The following is a 16,502-nucleotide window of genomic DNA, read 5'->3' on the forward strand; positions in this document are numbered from 1 at the left end:
GTTTTGCTTTGTGCATTCCCATCACTAAGCAGCTCTTCACCTACCTCCTATCTACATTTCAAAGCTATGCTCAAGCCTCAGGAGGTGACCCATTCTCCAGGCATCCTATCAGTCCCATCACAGCTCCTTGGGACTGAGCCCCTCTTGTGAAGTATGGTCCACTTCTGAATCTACCATGTGTGATGCTGTAGAAATATATATCAGGAGCCAGGAGATCAAGATGTCAAGAGCTTCTTGGAGTTCTTGACTCCAAACACTCATCTTCATCAGGAAGTACACTTTGCGTATTTACTGCTCCTTGTGTTGAACTCAAGCTTCTGAATCAGAGGGCACGCAGAAGGATATGCAGGATTGTAAATTCATCTCCTGGGCTCAGTGACCTACACGTCTGGCACAGAAGAATTATAGGGGAATCTGACTTTCTGCGATTCATCTCAACCACAGAGCTGAGGCTGTCCCCATAAAAGCAAATAACCCAACACCAATCAGAACCATAGACTCACCAGGTTGGAAAGGACCCACTGGATCAAATGCAGGTGTCTTCAGCCTCCTTGAAGCAAAGAGATACCTTGAGCGTTTCTGGATCAAATCATAAATCAGTTACAGCATGGATAGATACGAGAGACCTGGCTCTGTCCAGTCTAGAGAGATGTACACCCTACCAGCAGCCAGGTCTGATTTGGACCCATCATCCAGGTGCAGCTTAAAAAAAAATGTCATTCTACCCAGGAGATTCTTTATTTTCAGCATGAACAACCATTGGCTTCTCTCTGCATCAGCATCAGACTACCATTCTGTTTGTCAAACTATCACTAATATATTGCCTCTTTGAACAAGTCTGCAATGAGTCTGATAAAAGGGTGAATTATCCTCAGCTGCAGACTTTGTATTCCTGTAACTCTCAAACCACTCTGAGCACATAAAATGCATGAGGGAGAAAAGACTTGCACGTAAATATCTACATCTTTTATACATATTAATTGTTTTGTCTTTTAAGAGCAGGGCTAAAGGCTGAATATCTGGCCAATTTTTCTGAACTGTGCATCTTCCTAAATCCTCATCCTGCTTCAATGTTTCCTACCATTTGATAGCTTTTCCAGAAGAAAGAAACTGGAATGCTGTTTGCTAACACAGCAATGTGTGATTTCTCTGTCTTGATGGTTTCTAATTCAGCTGCCACCTCTTAAAAAGGCTTATTATAAACACAGCAATATACTTGTAAAAAATAAGGAGAGATTAGGCAAAGCAAAAGTGTCAGGGGGGATCAAATGTCATTTCCTGGCATCTGGACCTTCAGTACAGATCTGCATCGGTCCATGGAAGAATCTTGAGCTGGGGTAGTCTCATCTGCCTCCTTCCTCCTACAAATCATGTATCTCATGTAATTTTTCTCTGTGCAGCCATCTCAGCATTTTCATAGAATCATAGATTGGTTTGGGTTGGAAGGGACCTTAAAGGTCATCCAGTTCCAACCCCCTGCCATGGGCAGGGACACCTCTCACTGGATCAGGTTGCTCAACGACCCATCCAACCTGGCCTTGAACATCTCCAGGGATGGGGCATCCAGGACTTCTCTGGATAACCTGTTCCAGTGCCTCACCACCCTCATAGTAAAAAAATTCTTCTTAATATCCTCTTTCAGCATAGGTGAGAGATGGGATCCGCACCTTAAGAGAAAACACATCTCAGTCTGCCTTTGCTGGTGAAGAACATCCTGTGGAACCAAACTATGTGAAATACCGCTGGAGAGGAGGAGCCAGCTGCGCTCGCACAACACAAACACATGGAGCACATGCCTCAGAGAATGCACAAATTAAGGCAGAGGGAAATAGGGATACAGACGAGGAGAGCAGGAAGTCACCTGGCTGTGGGACAGGCAGTAACTCTTGATAGTGCACTGCTCAAGTATTTTCTAGGCATTACTACAAAGGAAAGAAATAAGGGGACAAGATGGTATGCACTGTTAACTATAAAGAAGACAAAGCAGAAAAGTTAACCAAATCCCCTTTTTGGAATTTCCAGAAATAAGGCCACAATAACAAGAGAAATTTGTGGACTGCATGTTCAGACCCCTCCCAGATTTCCATAAAATGGGAAAAAACAGACTAGCTAGCCAGCCCAATGACTGAAGCATGACTTGCAATGAGAGATGGTACTTGGGATTTGGGTTTGTATTGGCTTTTTATTTTAATGTTTGATAAACAAGGAATTTACTTCAAATGAAAGCTTAAATGTTTTTGTATTGTTTCTTGCACATGGAAATTGTTTTTTCACACACAGAACTTCACTAAACACATCCACAAATTTTTCATCAGAGATTTCAACAAAACCATGTTGGAAATTGTTTTGCACAGAAAAATAAAGATCTTGATGAACTCAACTAAAAATAGAGAAACAGTTCTGAAAAAAACACCACTAAACAGGAAAAAAAAACCCAAGTGAGTAGCAAAACTGAGACTTTGGTTGCTCAGTAAAGACCTAAATATCCAATATTCTCTTAGAATTGTCACTTGGAAGCTTCACCAGAAATAGATTCTCAAGTAGATTTTGATGCTTTGATCAAGGACTGACATATAAATCCATCATGAATTCTTCCATCATGTTAAAACTGCTGGAGAAGTTCCAAATCAGAGAAAATTGCCTTTCCCACTGCATCCTCCTCTATGCTAACTTCATATAGCCTTGAGGAGCAGTACAAGAGCTCATCTTCTGCTCACTCTGCTATGTCCAGTCCTTTAAGCTCTCTGAGGAGAAGCTGTCCCTAGGCAGCTTTTCTGGGCTCTCAGTCAGCAAAGCAACACAGTCGGCATGCATATGCCATCTGCTGTCCTAAGCCTCTTCCTATTAAGCATAAATTGAGTACTTCCAGGGAAATCCAGCCTGAGGTCTGGGGGAGTTTTTTTCACTGGCAACATTGCACCAGGACACCAGTGTGAAGAACCTCTCTGAAGTTAAGAGAAGCCCTTGTTGCTTTGCACGTTTCATTTTTCTGTCTGCCCCTGGGGAAACAAATCCCATCATTTGTGCAGTCAGTTTTAAGTCCACAAACGCTCTGAAGCACTTGTTTTGTCAGGGCAGGACAGTGGAACACATCAGCAGAAAGGCCTGTCTGATGCAAGGTCAGGTGGGGTGGCCTGGTGGCTCCTGGAACGGGAGGCTGGGAACAAGGGGGACAATGACCCCCAAACGAGCCACCTCTGGTCACATCACCAGACATTTGCCTACATATGCTCAGAACTAAACCAAGGGCTGCATTTGGGCCAGAGCAGAAATTCCCACCGCCCAACTCCTGGGTGCACTGAGGCACTTTGAGGATAACTGGAACACGGGGAGGAACAATGCAGGAGAGACACTGGCATTCACAGCACAGGTCATACCCACATAGAGCCTTCCCTTTATCTTCTAGACTGCAAATGAATAACCATTTAAGAACATTTATTATTTAAATAAGGCCAAAAAGGGAATATAGTTATTATAAAAACCACTGCACTGCGAAACACGTAACATTTAAATCCAACTGTTGACCTTAAGGAGTTTCAGCTCATTACATTTCCAGGAGGTAGAAAGGGGCAAGCAGAGGGCAGCCGTGGTGACACGGAGTTCTGTGTTGTAATGAGATCCTCCATAAACCTCTGCAATACATTTTGTTAACACCTACCTGCCATCCTCCCTTCTCATTTTCTCCTTCTCTGCTTGATTCCTCTCAGAGCATCTGAGGAGACTGCCTGGGTTTAATCAAAGAAATATTTCAGAATATTTTCAGGCCTCAGAAGGTGTCAGAATTCTTTCAACTCTTCTAACATCTTTGAAGAACTGACATGCTCCTGGGACCAGCCTCCGGCTCACAGCCCTTAGGAACACCAGGAAAATCCCCTTTGGTAATGAGTTATGTGCAGCATGTTCAATCCCACACATCAACATTGCCCAAGCCAGTGTTCTCCATGCCAGAACACCCTTCTAGAACCAGAATCAGCTCAGATGCATCACCACCAGCCTGCCCAAGACAGGTAAGGTGACAGTTTCTGCTCTGGCTCAGGGCTGAATGGATGGGAAATGCTGCTGTGACTTAGCTAAAAGCAGCTGTCTGAAGGGAACACCTCACAGCAGGAATATTGATGGTATTCAGAGGCCAATAGCAAAGTCTGACTTTTACCTTGGACATCCCAGGTGCTTCACTGCAGAACTGGAGGAAGAGAGAATCTGATCTCTTCGTTTATGCATCAGTCAAGAAATGACATTAATAAGCCTTGGCAGTCCAGAAATGCTTAATGCCACACCAGACACTGTCTAATGCTGCCTCTGCCGGTGAAGCAGAGGGAAACAGCAGAGGTCTGGGGGAAGCCACATGGCCTGAGAAGAATAGACCTCTGTTACACGAAGTCCACAATCAATTGTTCAGAATTTGTGTCTACTTGGTACATTTGAGCCCTAGGTTAGGAAAGCACTTAACACCATGCCCAGATCAGAGCCAGTGGTTAATCTGAAGGCAGCATCCTGTGCTCTCCTCAGTCAGGAAAAGAGTACGTTGGAAGGGGGAATGTTTAAACTAAACATTTGGAAGAAATTTTTCATGATGAGAGTGGTGAGACACTGAAAACAGGTTGCCCAGGGAAATGGTGGATACCCCATCCCTGGAGGTGTTCAAGGCCAGGTTGGATGGGGCCTCGGGCAGCCTGATATAGTGGGAGGTATCCTTGCACATGGCAGTGGGGGTGGAACTGGATCATCTTTAAGGTTCCTTGCAACCCAAACCATTCTATGATTCAATATTGAATAATCGAGTACTTCTGCAGACCCGATTCTTCATCTGTCACACAAGGTCAAGACACAGCAGCATTTTGGACTGTCTCAAGCAGTCCTTGCATTTCTTGTGAGCAGACTATATATCCTTGTGGAAAATGCACATCCAGGTAAATGCTGCTGTGCACTCAGCAGGCATCCAGGCACCAACAAAAACATGCCCACACAGATAAAGATTATAAGAGATGAGGTCCTCCTACTTTCTGTAAGTAATGAGAAATAAAAGGCAGCCTGGTTTAGTGAGTTAGTTGTTGTACAGATACCCAGTAGAGACTGTCCTTGCCCTCCGTCACCATTGACTTACTGATGCTGCTTGTCACTACCCTGGGGAGCTGCCTGGGCTCACTCCACTCCCACAGCCCACCTGGGTACCAGGTGTGCTGCTGCACTCAAACACAGCATCCCAGAGCTGAAGCCCAGTGCTCAGGAACGTTGATGCAGAACTGGGTTATGCAGGACTCTTCTGAAAACAGGCCCTCAGCGGGAAATGCAACTTTCTAGGAAGTACTGCAGCAGGGAGGTAGCATGCTGGGGCGCCCCTGCAAAACACAAGTGCAGTCTTATTAACCGGTAAGCAAGTTTCTCAGCAGCATGCCACGCCAAGTATAAGTAAAATAACAGCCCAGGTCTCACAGTTGATTTGCCACATTTCATTAAGTTTTCTTAGCTCGAATATCATAGAATAGTTTGGGTTGAAAGGGACCTTACAGATCCACTTCCAATCCCCTGCCATGGGCAGGGACACCTCTCACCAGACCAGGCTGCTCAAGGCCCCATCCAAGCTGTCCTTCAATGCTTGCAGGTATGAGGCATCCACAACTTCCCTGGGCAACCTGTGCCAGTGCCTCACCACCCTCTTGTGAAAAATTTCTTCCTCATATCCCATCTAAATCTTCCCTCTTCCAACTTAAAGCCATTCCCCCTCATCCTATCACTCCATGCCCTTGTAAAAAGTCCCTCCCCAGCTTTCTTGTACGCTCCCTATCTATTATTCAGTGTTGCCATTCACTCATAGCACACTCCTGCATGTTTTCCCAGTGCTGCTGTCTTGCCCAGCTGGGAGCAGAACCAAGGACAAGTTCCCATTTAGGACAAAAGAAGAAGAAAACAGCAAACAGCAATAATTAGTAAGAGACAAACAACGGGCAAAGGAGAAGCAAAAAGCACAGCCAGAGAACAGGTATCAGCCCCAGTGACTTCTCAAACATAAAGGATCACTGCCTCTAGGCTACACTTCAGTGTATGGGAACCTCCATACTGACTGCAAGAGCCACAATTAGCCCCTCTCATTCTGATAGTGCGGAGAAGCCTCACTCTGGGCACGGGCAGGGAAGAGGCAGTGGTCTGGAGGTTGGAAATGAACAGTTTGCTAGGCTGTTATGCACACACATAAACACCACCCAGACATTTGCCCATAACCCTGATCAGGAAATAAGCACCAGGAGTGGTCATGATGTGTTTGGTCTGATGGTTGCATCCATCTGGCTTCAGGTGGATTCAAGGGACACAGATAACACCACAATAGCCCAGGGATAATCTATGGTAATGCGCCCACTTGGCTACTGTGCTGGTTGGTGCCCAACTCAAGCCAGCTCTGGAAGAAACTGGCATCCGCAGTCAGTATGCAAATATGACAAGTCGTCCAGCTTCTTACTCCACAGCGGACAGCCCAGAGACTATCAAGCTCTCCTGCATGGCACTGGGCTGCTCTCCAGTTTCTCTCCTTGATTATGGATGCCTCTCAAGGTTACTTTTTGAGGTTGAGAGATTCCTTGCCACAAGAGATCCTCGTTGACTAACAGCGTGCTAACTCTGAGATCTTAGCTAAGTGATATGAAGGACTGATTGCACATATATAATCCTTTAGAGATAAACTGCTGACCGGGTCTGAGGGTAAATCTTGATTCAGTCGCACCTAAACTTCTCCCTGAGAAGGAGTTTAGAAAGGAAGGAAGTCCTTTCTGAGCCTTGTGGCTCAATGGGAGGATCTCCCTGACAGTTTTGTCTGACCCTGTCGTCTATGCAGTAAATAATCAGGTGCACCTTGCCATCAAACCTTGTAAACCACTGTCATATTTACTATCAAACTTTGTTTTATATCAATAAACACATTGCTCCTTCTCTCTTACCAGTGAAATGCACCACTCCATCTGCGATGGTCGTCTGGATGTGGAAAATGAACAGTTTGCTATGCTGTCAGTGTTTTAAGATCAGATGAGTAGCTCGGTCCTGCATTACAGTCAAGGAATGGATCACATTCCGATCTCTGCCTATGGCATCAACTTCATTCTTTGGACTCAGTTTCTGCATCATGGACTTTTTAAATCAAGGCTTGGAGTGACAACTGCCTTCCCCTGTGTACCTGCAGACGGGGAGCACTGTTCAAACAGTGAGTTGCTCCTGTGACAGAAACTGCATGAGCAAGTGTTAGTTCTTCATTTTCCAGCTCTGTGTCTCCCCTGACAACATCAGGGCCTGTTGACATCACGAGGTCTGGATCAGCAAATGCCCAACAGCCTGATCACAGATGTCATCAAGAAGAAAGGAAGGTTCCTCCCACACAAATGCACCAGTCACACTGCAATACCAAAAGAGCCAAACTACATGTGCATGGGAAGTCCAACGCTTCCCAACTCTTGTGGTATTTATTGAATGAGTGCAAACAACTCCTGAACGTGTCCAAGAAGCCTCATCTGCCATGGACATGCCTCTCTGCTTCCCTGTGGCTCAAAAATCAGCTAGGACAGAGGTGCTGCTACACAGACAACAGATGCAGCTGAAGAATGAGATTGTCTTCCCCAAGGACTCTTTGGAAGCAGACAGAAAGCAAGGCAAGGCCAGATGAAGCTTTTCTCTTGCCACTGTTGTTCCTCTCAGATTTTTTCCATTATATGACAGAGCCTACAAGAAATGGTGACTGGGAGCAGGCTGCCAGCACAGCAACTCTGTCTTTAACCTGCAAGTCTGAGGCAGGCAGGAATAGGTCCAGGCCACACAGCTGTCCTCCAAGTCCTCATGATTTAGGATAGGCACCATGATTTAGACACCGTTAGTTACAATGGCAACAACCTGCCTATACCACAGATCTCACCAGGACTACAGGAGATGAATAAGTGAAAAGAACAACGACGGCATAGCCTAGCAGTACTGGTTTTCAGAGGCCCCAGTAGCCACTCACCTTGCAAAAGTCAGTCCATTGTATTTTAATTCTGGAAATGCATTGCAGGTGGCACGCTCCTTTGACAGAACAAGTGCTGCATCAATAAATTGTGCTGGTCATTGCAAGCAACAGTAGCAATGGCTGCTGTGAGTCAGCCAGCCCACCATCAGCTCCTGTCTACTCCAGCTCCTCGTTCGACTCATAACAAATAAGTCAGAGAATCATAGAATCACCAGGTTGGAAAGGACCCACTGGATCATCGAGTCCAACCATTCCTAACACTCCCTTAAAACATGTCCCCAAGCACTTCACCCACCCGTTCCTTAAACACCTCCAGGGAAGGCGACTCAATCACGTCCCTGGGCAGCGTGTTCCAGTCTTGTTCCACTGCTAGCATTTAGGGATGGAGACCACCCTGCAGAAATTTGCACCAATATTGCCTTCACTTCAATCTTTTTTCTGTTTTTTAATCAGGGGCATCCAAGCTGGCACCACACCATGAGTCTTGGTTCTGCAGGCACAGAGCCCTGCGCTCAAAGGAGGGCAGGCATTTAGCACAGCTGGTCAGGATATTCCAGCTGGGCAACCTCACACCTCAGAGGAGCTTTCAAACAACACTACAATGAAAAGCTAAAGAAATCGGGGGAGTGACACCATGAGCTGTGGGTGCTTTAAGGTCACGGAGAAGAAAAAGGGCTGTGCTGCTCCACTGACTTTCCAGTTTCCCTTGAGGAAATCTTTAGTAGTATCACCAAGAAAAGAGACTAAATTCTAAACTGAAAGAGACTTGAGATCCCTGACAGACACCAAAACAGGCAGGACCCTCTACTGAACTTTAGGAAATATTTTGACTCTTCAGCTAAACTGCTTCACATGCCATCCACTCCTTTCTCCCTGATCCACAGTTTCATCCCAAAACAGCCTTATTATTTCCGTCCAGAGCACCATTCCAATTAGCTGTGGGCTGTAAGGAGGCCACTACAGCTATACCAGCTCAACAACGACCTTACTGCTTTCCATGGCCAGTATTTTCCCACTGAATCCTCTTCATTGTAATTCACAAAAGTAAAATAAATACTCTGCAGAGGTAGTATGAGTTTGGCCATTATTTTGTTAACATATGCACATAGTGTCAGTTCCTATTATTAATTCAATAAACAATCTTTATTCCGCTATTTTAAAAGAGGTAATAGCGGCAGCCTGCATTAAAAATACCTTTTACACTGTAAAAAACAAATAAATCACCACAAATAGTGGAAGAAACACCACAGGCTACAATTTCTCCAGAACCACACACCAGTTGCCCTGATCATAGTAACTCTTTTGAACTCTCACACAATCCAACAATCTGCATGATGCTTCCAGCTCCCCTTCACAGAACACATGGTAATAACGGTGGAAAACAGAGCTGAGATCTTGCATTTCCTTCAAGCCAGCTGGAAACGACGTTGTACTGACACTTCCCCCTTTCTTTTCAGTGTCACCTTTCAGGTGCCATGGAACGAGCATATCTTGAGAGTGAAAGGAGGTTCGGTTAGTGTGAACAGGCAGTCTGGAGCCTGTGACTGCCTTTGCGTCACAGCCTTTGTCCTTTGAGTCATTAAGGAGTCGGTCGGAACATGCTGAGTCTTGGCTGCTGTTATTAGGCATTTGATCACTAAGCAGTCTCTGGGTTGTGCCAGTACCGATTTCCTCCTCCTTGTCTTTACTACCACTCTTTTCCTTAAGGTATTTAGACTTCTGGTTTTTGTATTCTTGTTCCATCGCCCAGACATAAATGAGTGCTGTTCCACCAGGTCTTAGAAGCCGGGCTAGTTCACGGATAGCAGCCAGTCTTCTCTCCTATAAAGGAAAAGCAAAAGTGTGAAGCTACTACATAAACAAAGACACAGGAGACAGAATGGCAGCAATTCCTCCTTACCATCCCTCAAAGATACAATAAAAATCAAACTAATTTTTTCCATTATTAATCTTCTTGTCCATCGCTACATGCAAGCTAAGACACTTTTCTGAACACAATTCTCTTTCAGTTTGAAAACAGTGCTGTGCTGAGCAGATTTCTGGGACATATCAGCCCAGCTGGAAATGACACATGCTTCTTCAAGAAGGCTGCTCAGTATCCAAAATGCCTCATCCAGATCTACCATTCCTGATGACGCACGCCCTAAGAGCACCTAATAAGCAGAGGGAGAATACAAAGAGAAAGCTTAAGAAGCAGCATCAGCACAAGAGGCCAATGGCATCTTGGCCAGTATCGGAAACAGTGTGGCCAGCAGGACCAAGGAAATTATTGTGCCCCTGTTCTCAGTGCTGGTGAGGTCACACCTTGAATACTGTGTTCAGTTTTGAGCCCCTCATTACAAGAAAAACATTGAGGTGCTGGATCATGTCCAGAGAAGGGCAACGAAGCTGGTGAAGGGGCTGGAGAAGAGGGTTAAGAGAGGCGTCTGCTGGAACTTGGGTTGTTTAGCCTGGAGAAAGGGAGGCTGAGGGGAGACCTTACCAGTGTCTATTTGCTCTCTTCTCCCGAGTGACAGGCGATAGGACAAGAGGAAATGGCCTCAAGTTGCACCAGGAGAGGTTCAGATTAGACAGTAGGAAAAAATTATTCACTGAAAGGGTTCTCGGGCACTGGCAGAGGCTGCCCAGAGAGGTGGTTGAGTCACCACCCCTGGAGGTATTTAAAAGATGGATAGCTGAGATGCTTGGGGATCTGGTTTAGTAGTGGACAGGTATGGTTGGACTCGATGATCTCAAAGGTCTTTTCCAACCAAGTGATTCTATGATTCTATGAACAGCCTAACTCTGCTCTCACAACTGCATACACCAAGTGCAAACCTTCAATTTCCCTGCATTCTATTCTTTCTTTTTTATTCCATGAGCCCAGACTAGCAGGGTTTTTTTAAATAACATTAGTAGCTCTGCACAGCAAAAAAACAGTGCAGTGAAGCACAGAGAGGGGTGACTCACCGCTGTTGAGAAATGGTGGATTACAGCAATAGAGATGCAGGCGTCGCAAGAACCACTGCAGATTGGCACCGACAGGGCATCGCAGACAAAAGCCTGGAAATTTTTTTCTCCACAAATATCCACCAGGTTTTTGCTGCGATCACAGCCAATCTGTAACAGCAAGAGTTTCATTAAGCTTTTCATAAGAGGATAATTACAAGACTGGAAAATGATTTTTCGCTTGATGCTTACAGCAATAGAGCCATCACAGTCTCCTGCTGAGGTAACACATTTTACTTTAACATGAAAACGAGTGTGAGAAAATTGCCTTAAGTAAGAGGAATATATGGTTCCCAGGTATAGGTAAAAATTAAAAACCTGATGGTTACTGGAAACAAAGATGGTAGACCGGGTATTAGCTCGTTATAGTACCCTGATTTTGATCCAGCTTAGCACAGAACAGGTTTAAATGTAACTGTTCGTCAAAACTGGCTCTTAATGTATCTTGACCCCAGCAAAATGAGAAGAGACCTGACCTAACCTCAGTATATTCTTTTCCTATCAAATTGCCATTTGTAGAAGCCATTTGAAGCAGGCAAATACTGAACTTGCATAAGCTGAATCTGCGAATGTAAATGACAATCTGGTGGCCCTGGTAGCATCACTGAAATAAGTCGCACAGCGTCACTAATCACCCAGGTTTCATCCTTTCAGTGTAAGTACAGAAGTGCTTGGGCATAGTCCTCTTCAACCTCATCATCACAATACACAAAAATTTTAGCACATAATTTTCCAGACCAAATAAAGTGAATTCTAGGAACCGTTTCAGGACACCTCATAAAATATTTCTTTTTTTTTTTCTCTCTTTGAACCTTACCCAGTGTCCAGGTCAAAAATGTTAAGAAAAATCATCTAGGAGAGTTCTTTTACATGCTTGCATAAAAACAACAAATCCAAACTGATCAAAACCCTCCTGAAAGAACAAATGCATCAAGGTATATGCCACCCTCATTTCCATGTCTGCCGCCCACATTAAGTACTCAAACCAAAGCCCCGCTACCAAGTCATATATCAAACTCAGCTTACATGAGTGTATTAAATTTATTTTTGTTTTCAATGATCAGCAACAAGTAGATAGTAGACAACAGACTGAGAATCCTAAATAATTACTGCTGACAGTGTTTATTGCATTTGACACAGAGAGAATATTAAACCATCCTTGATGCAAGGAGAATAGCAAACAACTTGCTATGGTTAATCAACCCAGAAGAGACAACAGTACTGCTAAAATTAAAAATCTCTTTTGCAATGATTAATGAAAATATATTTATTTTCCATTATAACTCTTCATTTTAGCAGTTCGAATTATTTCAGCTTGCAGTCTATCACCACAGTTTTGAAGAAAACCAGAATGCTGATCCAGTAATATGTTTTGAAAGCTTCCAGGTGACCTTCTTTTCTAGTCAGTTCCCTGACTTTTGGTCCAAAGCAAATGAAAACAGTTGTGAGAATGCCAAACTGACAACCCAAGATAATCCTCCACAAAACCAATACTGTGAATATGTATACATTGTCCTGACAACTAGCTCTAAACAGACCTGAAAAGATCAACCCTAGTACTGCTTTCTTCCACTTTATTCCTCGCCCTTGTCTCTGAGCTTACTGAAGCGCTGAGTGAATAGTGTTATTTATGATTAAAAAAAGGAAACTCTTGTTTACTTGGAAGTAAACATAAATCCCCATCATTTCACACTGGAAGCCAACTGAAGTGTCTTTAAATTACTCCCATCATGGAATGGATTTAGCTGACAACCTGCAGGTTAGAGATTCCACGCCTCATTACCAGTGCCTTCAACTACTTTTGCAATTAAGACATTAGCATGCAGCATTTAATAAGACTCAAAGGACCAAATTCACTGCTGGCAGAAGGAAGGGGGAAGAATACTTGCAACTTCCACTGACAACAAGCTTTCCCAGAAAGCATTGCTTCAGCCCTGCATGCCTATAGTCAAACCAGGCTGGATAATAGAACTCAATCCTCCCCTCCCAACATGACCTTGAAAAAGGACTACACCGCGTGCTGATGAAATCCAATGAACTGAGGATGAGAACAAAGGCATGAGACTGCCAGAATGTGAAGTCCTCATTTGCATCTAAATTATATCAAATAATTATGAAGTCAGGCTTACTTGTATTGTCATACTTATTAAAGTGAATCTACATCCAAAGCAAAAAGGTTCCGTTTTGCCATGAAAATCGAGACCTTGAAATAGATCACTTTGTATGGATCACAACTGCTCTAAAATAGGTATATTGGGCTAAAACTTTACATGTTTTTAAATGTAAACTATAATAGGCACTATATAGGCATATATGCATAAATACTGAACACAGGGAGTCACCACACATACGCCTGGTGCTGGAGCTAAGCACATTTAGCATCCTCACTAGAATTATCTCTGCATGGTATTTTAAAAGAATTATAATCACCACATTCCTGCATTTTCTAGCTTACAAGAAATATGCATTCACTAAAATCCAAAATACGCTGGTTTCAGTTGCTAAGAAAATAATAAGCCAGTAAGAAGCAGGGAACTTCAGTGCTGCAATGCCAGCTAACAGCCGGGAAATGAACCTCTCTTCGATCTCTATGAGTACAGAAAACATTTACAGCGAGGGGCAGAGACCCCTAACTCAACTTTTCCCAATTCTGCTACTGATTCCTACCTTCTGAAGCACACAGAAGCTTTGATGTGATGAAGCTTCACTTACAGAAAAACAGTTCAAAGGGAAGTTCTAGTTTAGAACAGTTTTTATTTTTCTCTAATCATGTAATCAAAACATTTAAAAAAAATCTCAAAATATAACTGGAGTGCTTTAATTTTTGGCTGTTCATCTCTCCAATTCTGACGCTCAGCACAAAGGATACTGTCCTGCTGAAATCTGTTCTAGAAGAGTGAAAAAAGGTAGACAAATTGCTACTAATTCAGTGTCCAAACCCAACAGACTCCAGTGCATTTCAGTGATCCTAGTCACATATATCACAAAGGTTCTCTATTTCTTATTATCTGTAAGTTACCCTAATAATTTCTTACACTTGTTTCCCAGTTTTCCTTGCTCAAACCTCCCAATTTCTCATACATATCTCAAAGAGCATGACCGGCTGTTGGGCTGAATCCATCTCTTAGCCAGTCTGCCCCTCAGCAGGTTGCTTCACACCTTTTAGTACTTCCTTGAAGGAGGCTGGCTTCTCAGTTTCTCAGATTTTACTCCAAGCAACCATTCCCCACATCCTTGACTTTTTGGCAGGGACCTCCACCCTATCCTCCACTGCTTCTTGTGACAGTGGCTCACAGGCGCTCCAGAGTGGCCACTGACACACGTACTGAGGCTCAGAATCCACTTACATTTTAAATAGGGGATTTCAGGCAATGGTTTTCATTGTGCCTGGATAAACACTAACTGCACTCAGCTTCTGTTTCAAACCAGGACATCTGTATTGGTACGGAAGCCTGTAACTCCAACTAGAATCCCAGAAAACACAAAACTTAGGAAACTGGCAAAAGCGTGTTAATGTTCTAGCATAGAGCCCCCTCTCTTTAGGGCACGATGGGTATCACAAACCTTCAGACTAATGGAAGTACCAAAAAAGACTGAGATAAAAGAGGATAAGAGAAGGGAGAAGCAAACCTAACTGATTTGTCTCAGTTTGCAGCAGCTCTTTACTGACTTCCTGGGAATGGGGTAACACACATCCTCCTCCTTTGTGTTCCCAGGTATCTTGACTTCCACTGTTTCAGTCAGGAGTAGTGAAACTAAGTTTTCTAAAATCTGCTTAATGCAGGGATTTGGAATAGAGAAATAAACAGCTTGCTTTGTAATGGTCCTGCAAATCTGCAAGAGATAAATTCTCTTGCAAGCTTAAATAAAAACAGGTAAAGACAGGTCGATGTTGCCTAACATTACATATTTTCTTTCTATGTTATCTTATTGTAACTAGATCTACCTGCTAGAATTAGTTCATTTAAGTACCTGGAAACCTGATTGATTCAGCACATTAGAAATTGATGAAGAAAACAACATCTAATTCTGAAATCCAGCCACCAAATGGAATTATGTGGCTCCCCTGAGAAACATTTCAGCTATAACTAATAGCATGAGAGCCTCAAGGAACCAAATTACATTCCAGCAAACACACACACATAGAAAAAGTGACACCATCACAGCCACAGCAAGACAGACAAATCTCCTTGCTCCAGTTGGTCTGAGTCAGGACTTTAGCGTTCCCTTCACGTACTGTTTTGGTTTTCCATTGCCTAGAAACAGGGTGTCTGCGATGTCTAAAGTGCTATGTCTAAAATGTGAAGTTCATTTCTAAATTACAAAGTGTCAAAACCAGATTAAGCAGTTCAGCGTTCATTCTGGTTTTCTGTTGCAGTTGCCTAGTGTCTTCTGAGCTCTCTTCATCCCGGATTGCCCATCTTTCTAATGATTCCTGCTCCTTAAGAGAAAAGGGCAGAAAAGGTTCTTCTGCGTCACTCTCTGATCACTAAAATACAGTGAACTGTCTCCAAATACACTCCTGCAAGTTAGTTTTGTTCCTCTTCCTTTTACCCACTACTAAGTCTTCCACTACTAAGTCTTTTGGACAGAAAATCTATTCTCAATCAACATGGACCCAGTGTAACCAAAACCTACCCACCACCATGCAACCATTCCGCAGCAAATCTTCATCATCCATCGTCAGATTAATCGATGCGGTTCGGCAGCAGACACGGTTTTACTACAGAGTTAGCGCTTCACTTCAGTCCATCATTGGCTCTTTGAAGTGGTACATAATATGGTATAAACCGGAAAGGGGCAGATTCAGAGTATCATTAGGAAGAATTTCTTCACCATGAGAGTGGTGAGACACTGGAACAGGTTGCTCAGGGAACCCTGGAGGTGTTCAATGCCAGGTTGGATGGGGCCTTGGGCTGCCTGATTTAGTGGGGTGTCCCTGCTATGGGGGGTTGGAACTAGATGATGTTTAAGGTCCCTTCCAACCCAAACTATTCTATGATTCTATGATCCTCTCACTTCCCCATACCCCGGCAAAATCAAACTTCCACCCAGTTCCAGCAGATCGCAGTTTGGGACAGTAACGCAGAAAATAAAGAGATGCACGTCTCACAGTAAAAGGGTGTTTCACAAAGTCGTGTGAAATACCAGCAATATTGCTGGTTACCTTTGAATGACACGAGCTACAGAAATAGCAAAGTCTATACTAATAAGGCATTCGGGCTCCTACATTCATAGAATCATAGAATAGTTTGGGTTGGAAGGGACCTTAAACATCATCTAGTTCCAACCCCCCTGCCATGGGCAGGGACACCTCTCACTAGATAAGGCAGCTCAAGGCCTCATCCAACCTGGCCTTCAACACTTCCAGGGATGGGGCAGCCACAACTTCCCTGGACAACCTGTACCAGAGCCCCACCACCCTCATGGCCAAGAATTTCTTCCTAATGTCCAATCTAAATCTTCCCCCTTTCAATTTAAAGCCACCCCATCTCATCCCATCACTACGTTTTTATTCCTACCATCAGTACTC

General features: G+C 43.8%; 1 protein-coding gene across 3 annotated transcripts in view; it reads right to left on the reverse strand.

Moving 5' to 3' along the window:
- Window positions 1–2,174: 2,174 nt before the first annotated feature.
- Window positions 2,175–16,502, reverse strand: part of ALKBH8 (alkB homolog 8, tRNA methyltransferase) — a 61,822-nt gene continuing 47,494 nt past the window's right edge. For all 3 annotated transcript variants that reach the window (XM_054086339.1, XM_054086328.1, XM_054086349.1), the window contains exons 11-12: window positions 10,931–11,080; window positions 2,175–9,802 (exon numbers count right to left, since the gene is read on the reverse strand). In XM_054086339.1, coding sequence (XP_053942314.1) covers window positions 9,233–9,802; window positions 10,931–11,080 — 720 coding nt within the window. In that variant the 3' untranslated portion in view covers window positions 2,175–9,232. The remainder of the gene's footprint in view (window positions 9,803–10,930; window positions 11,081–16,502) is intronic.

Source organism: Cuculus canorus, chromosome 1 (genome assembly GCF_017976375.1).
Source record: "Cuculus canorus isolate bCucCan1 chromosome 1, bCucCan1.pri, whole genome shotgun sequence".
NCBI lineage: Eukaryota > Metazoa > Chordata > Aves > Cuculiformes > Cuculidae > Cuculus > Cuculus canorus.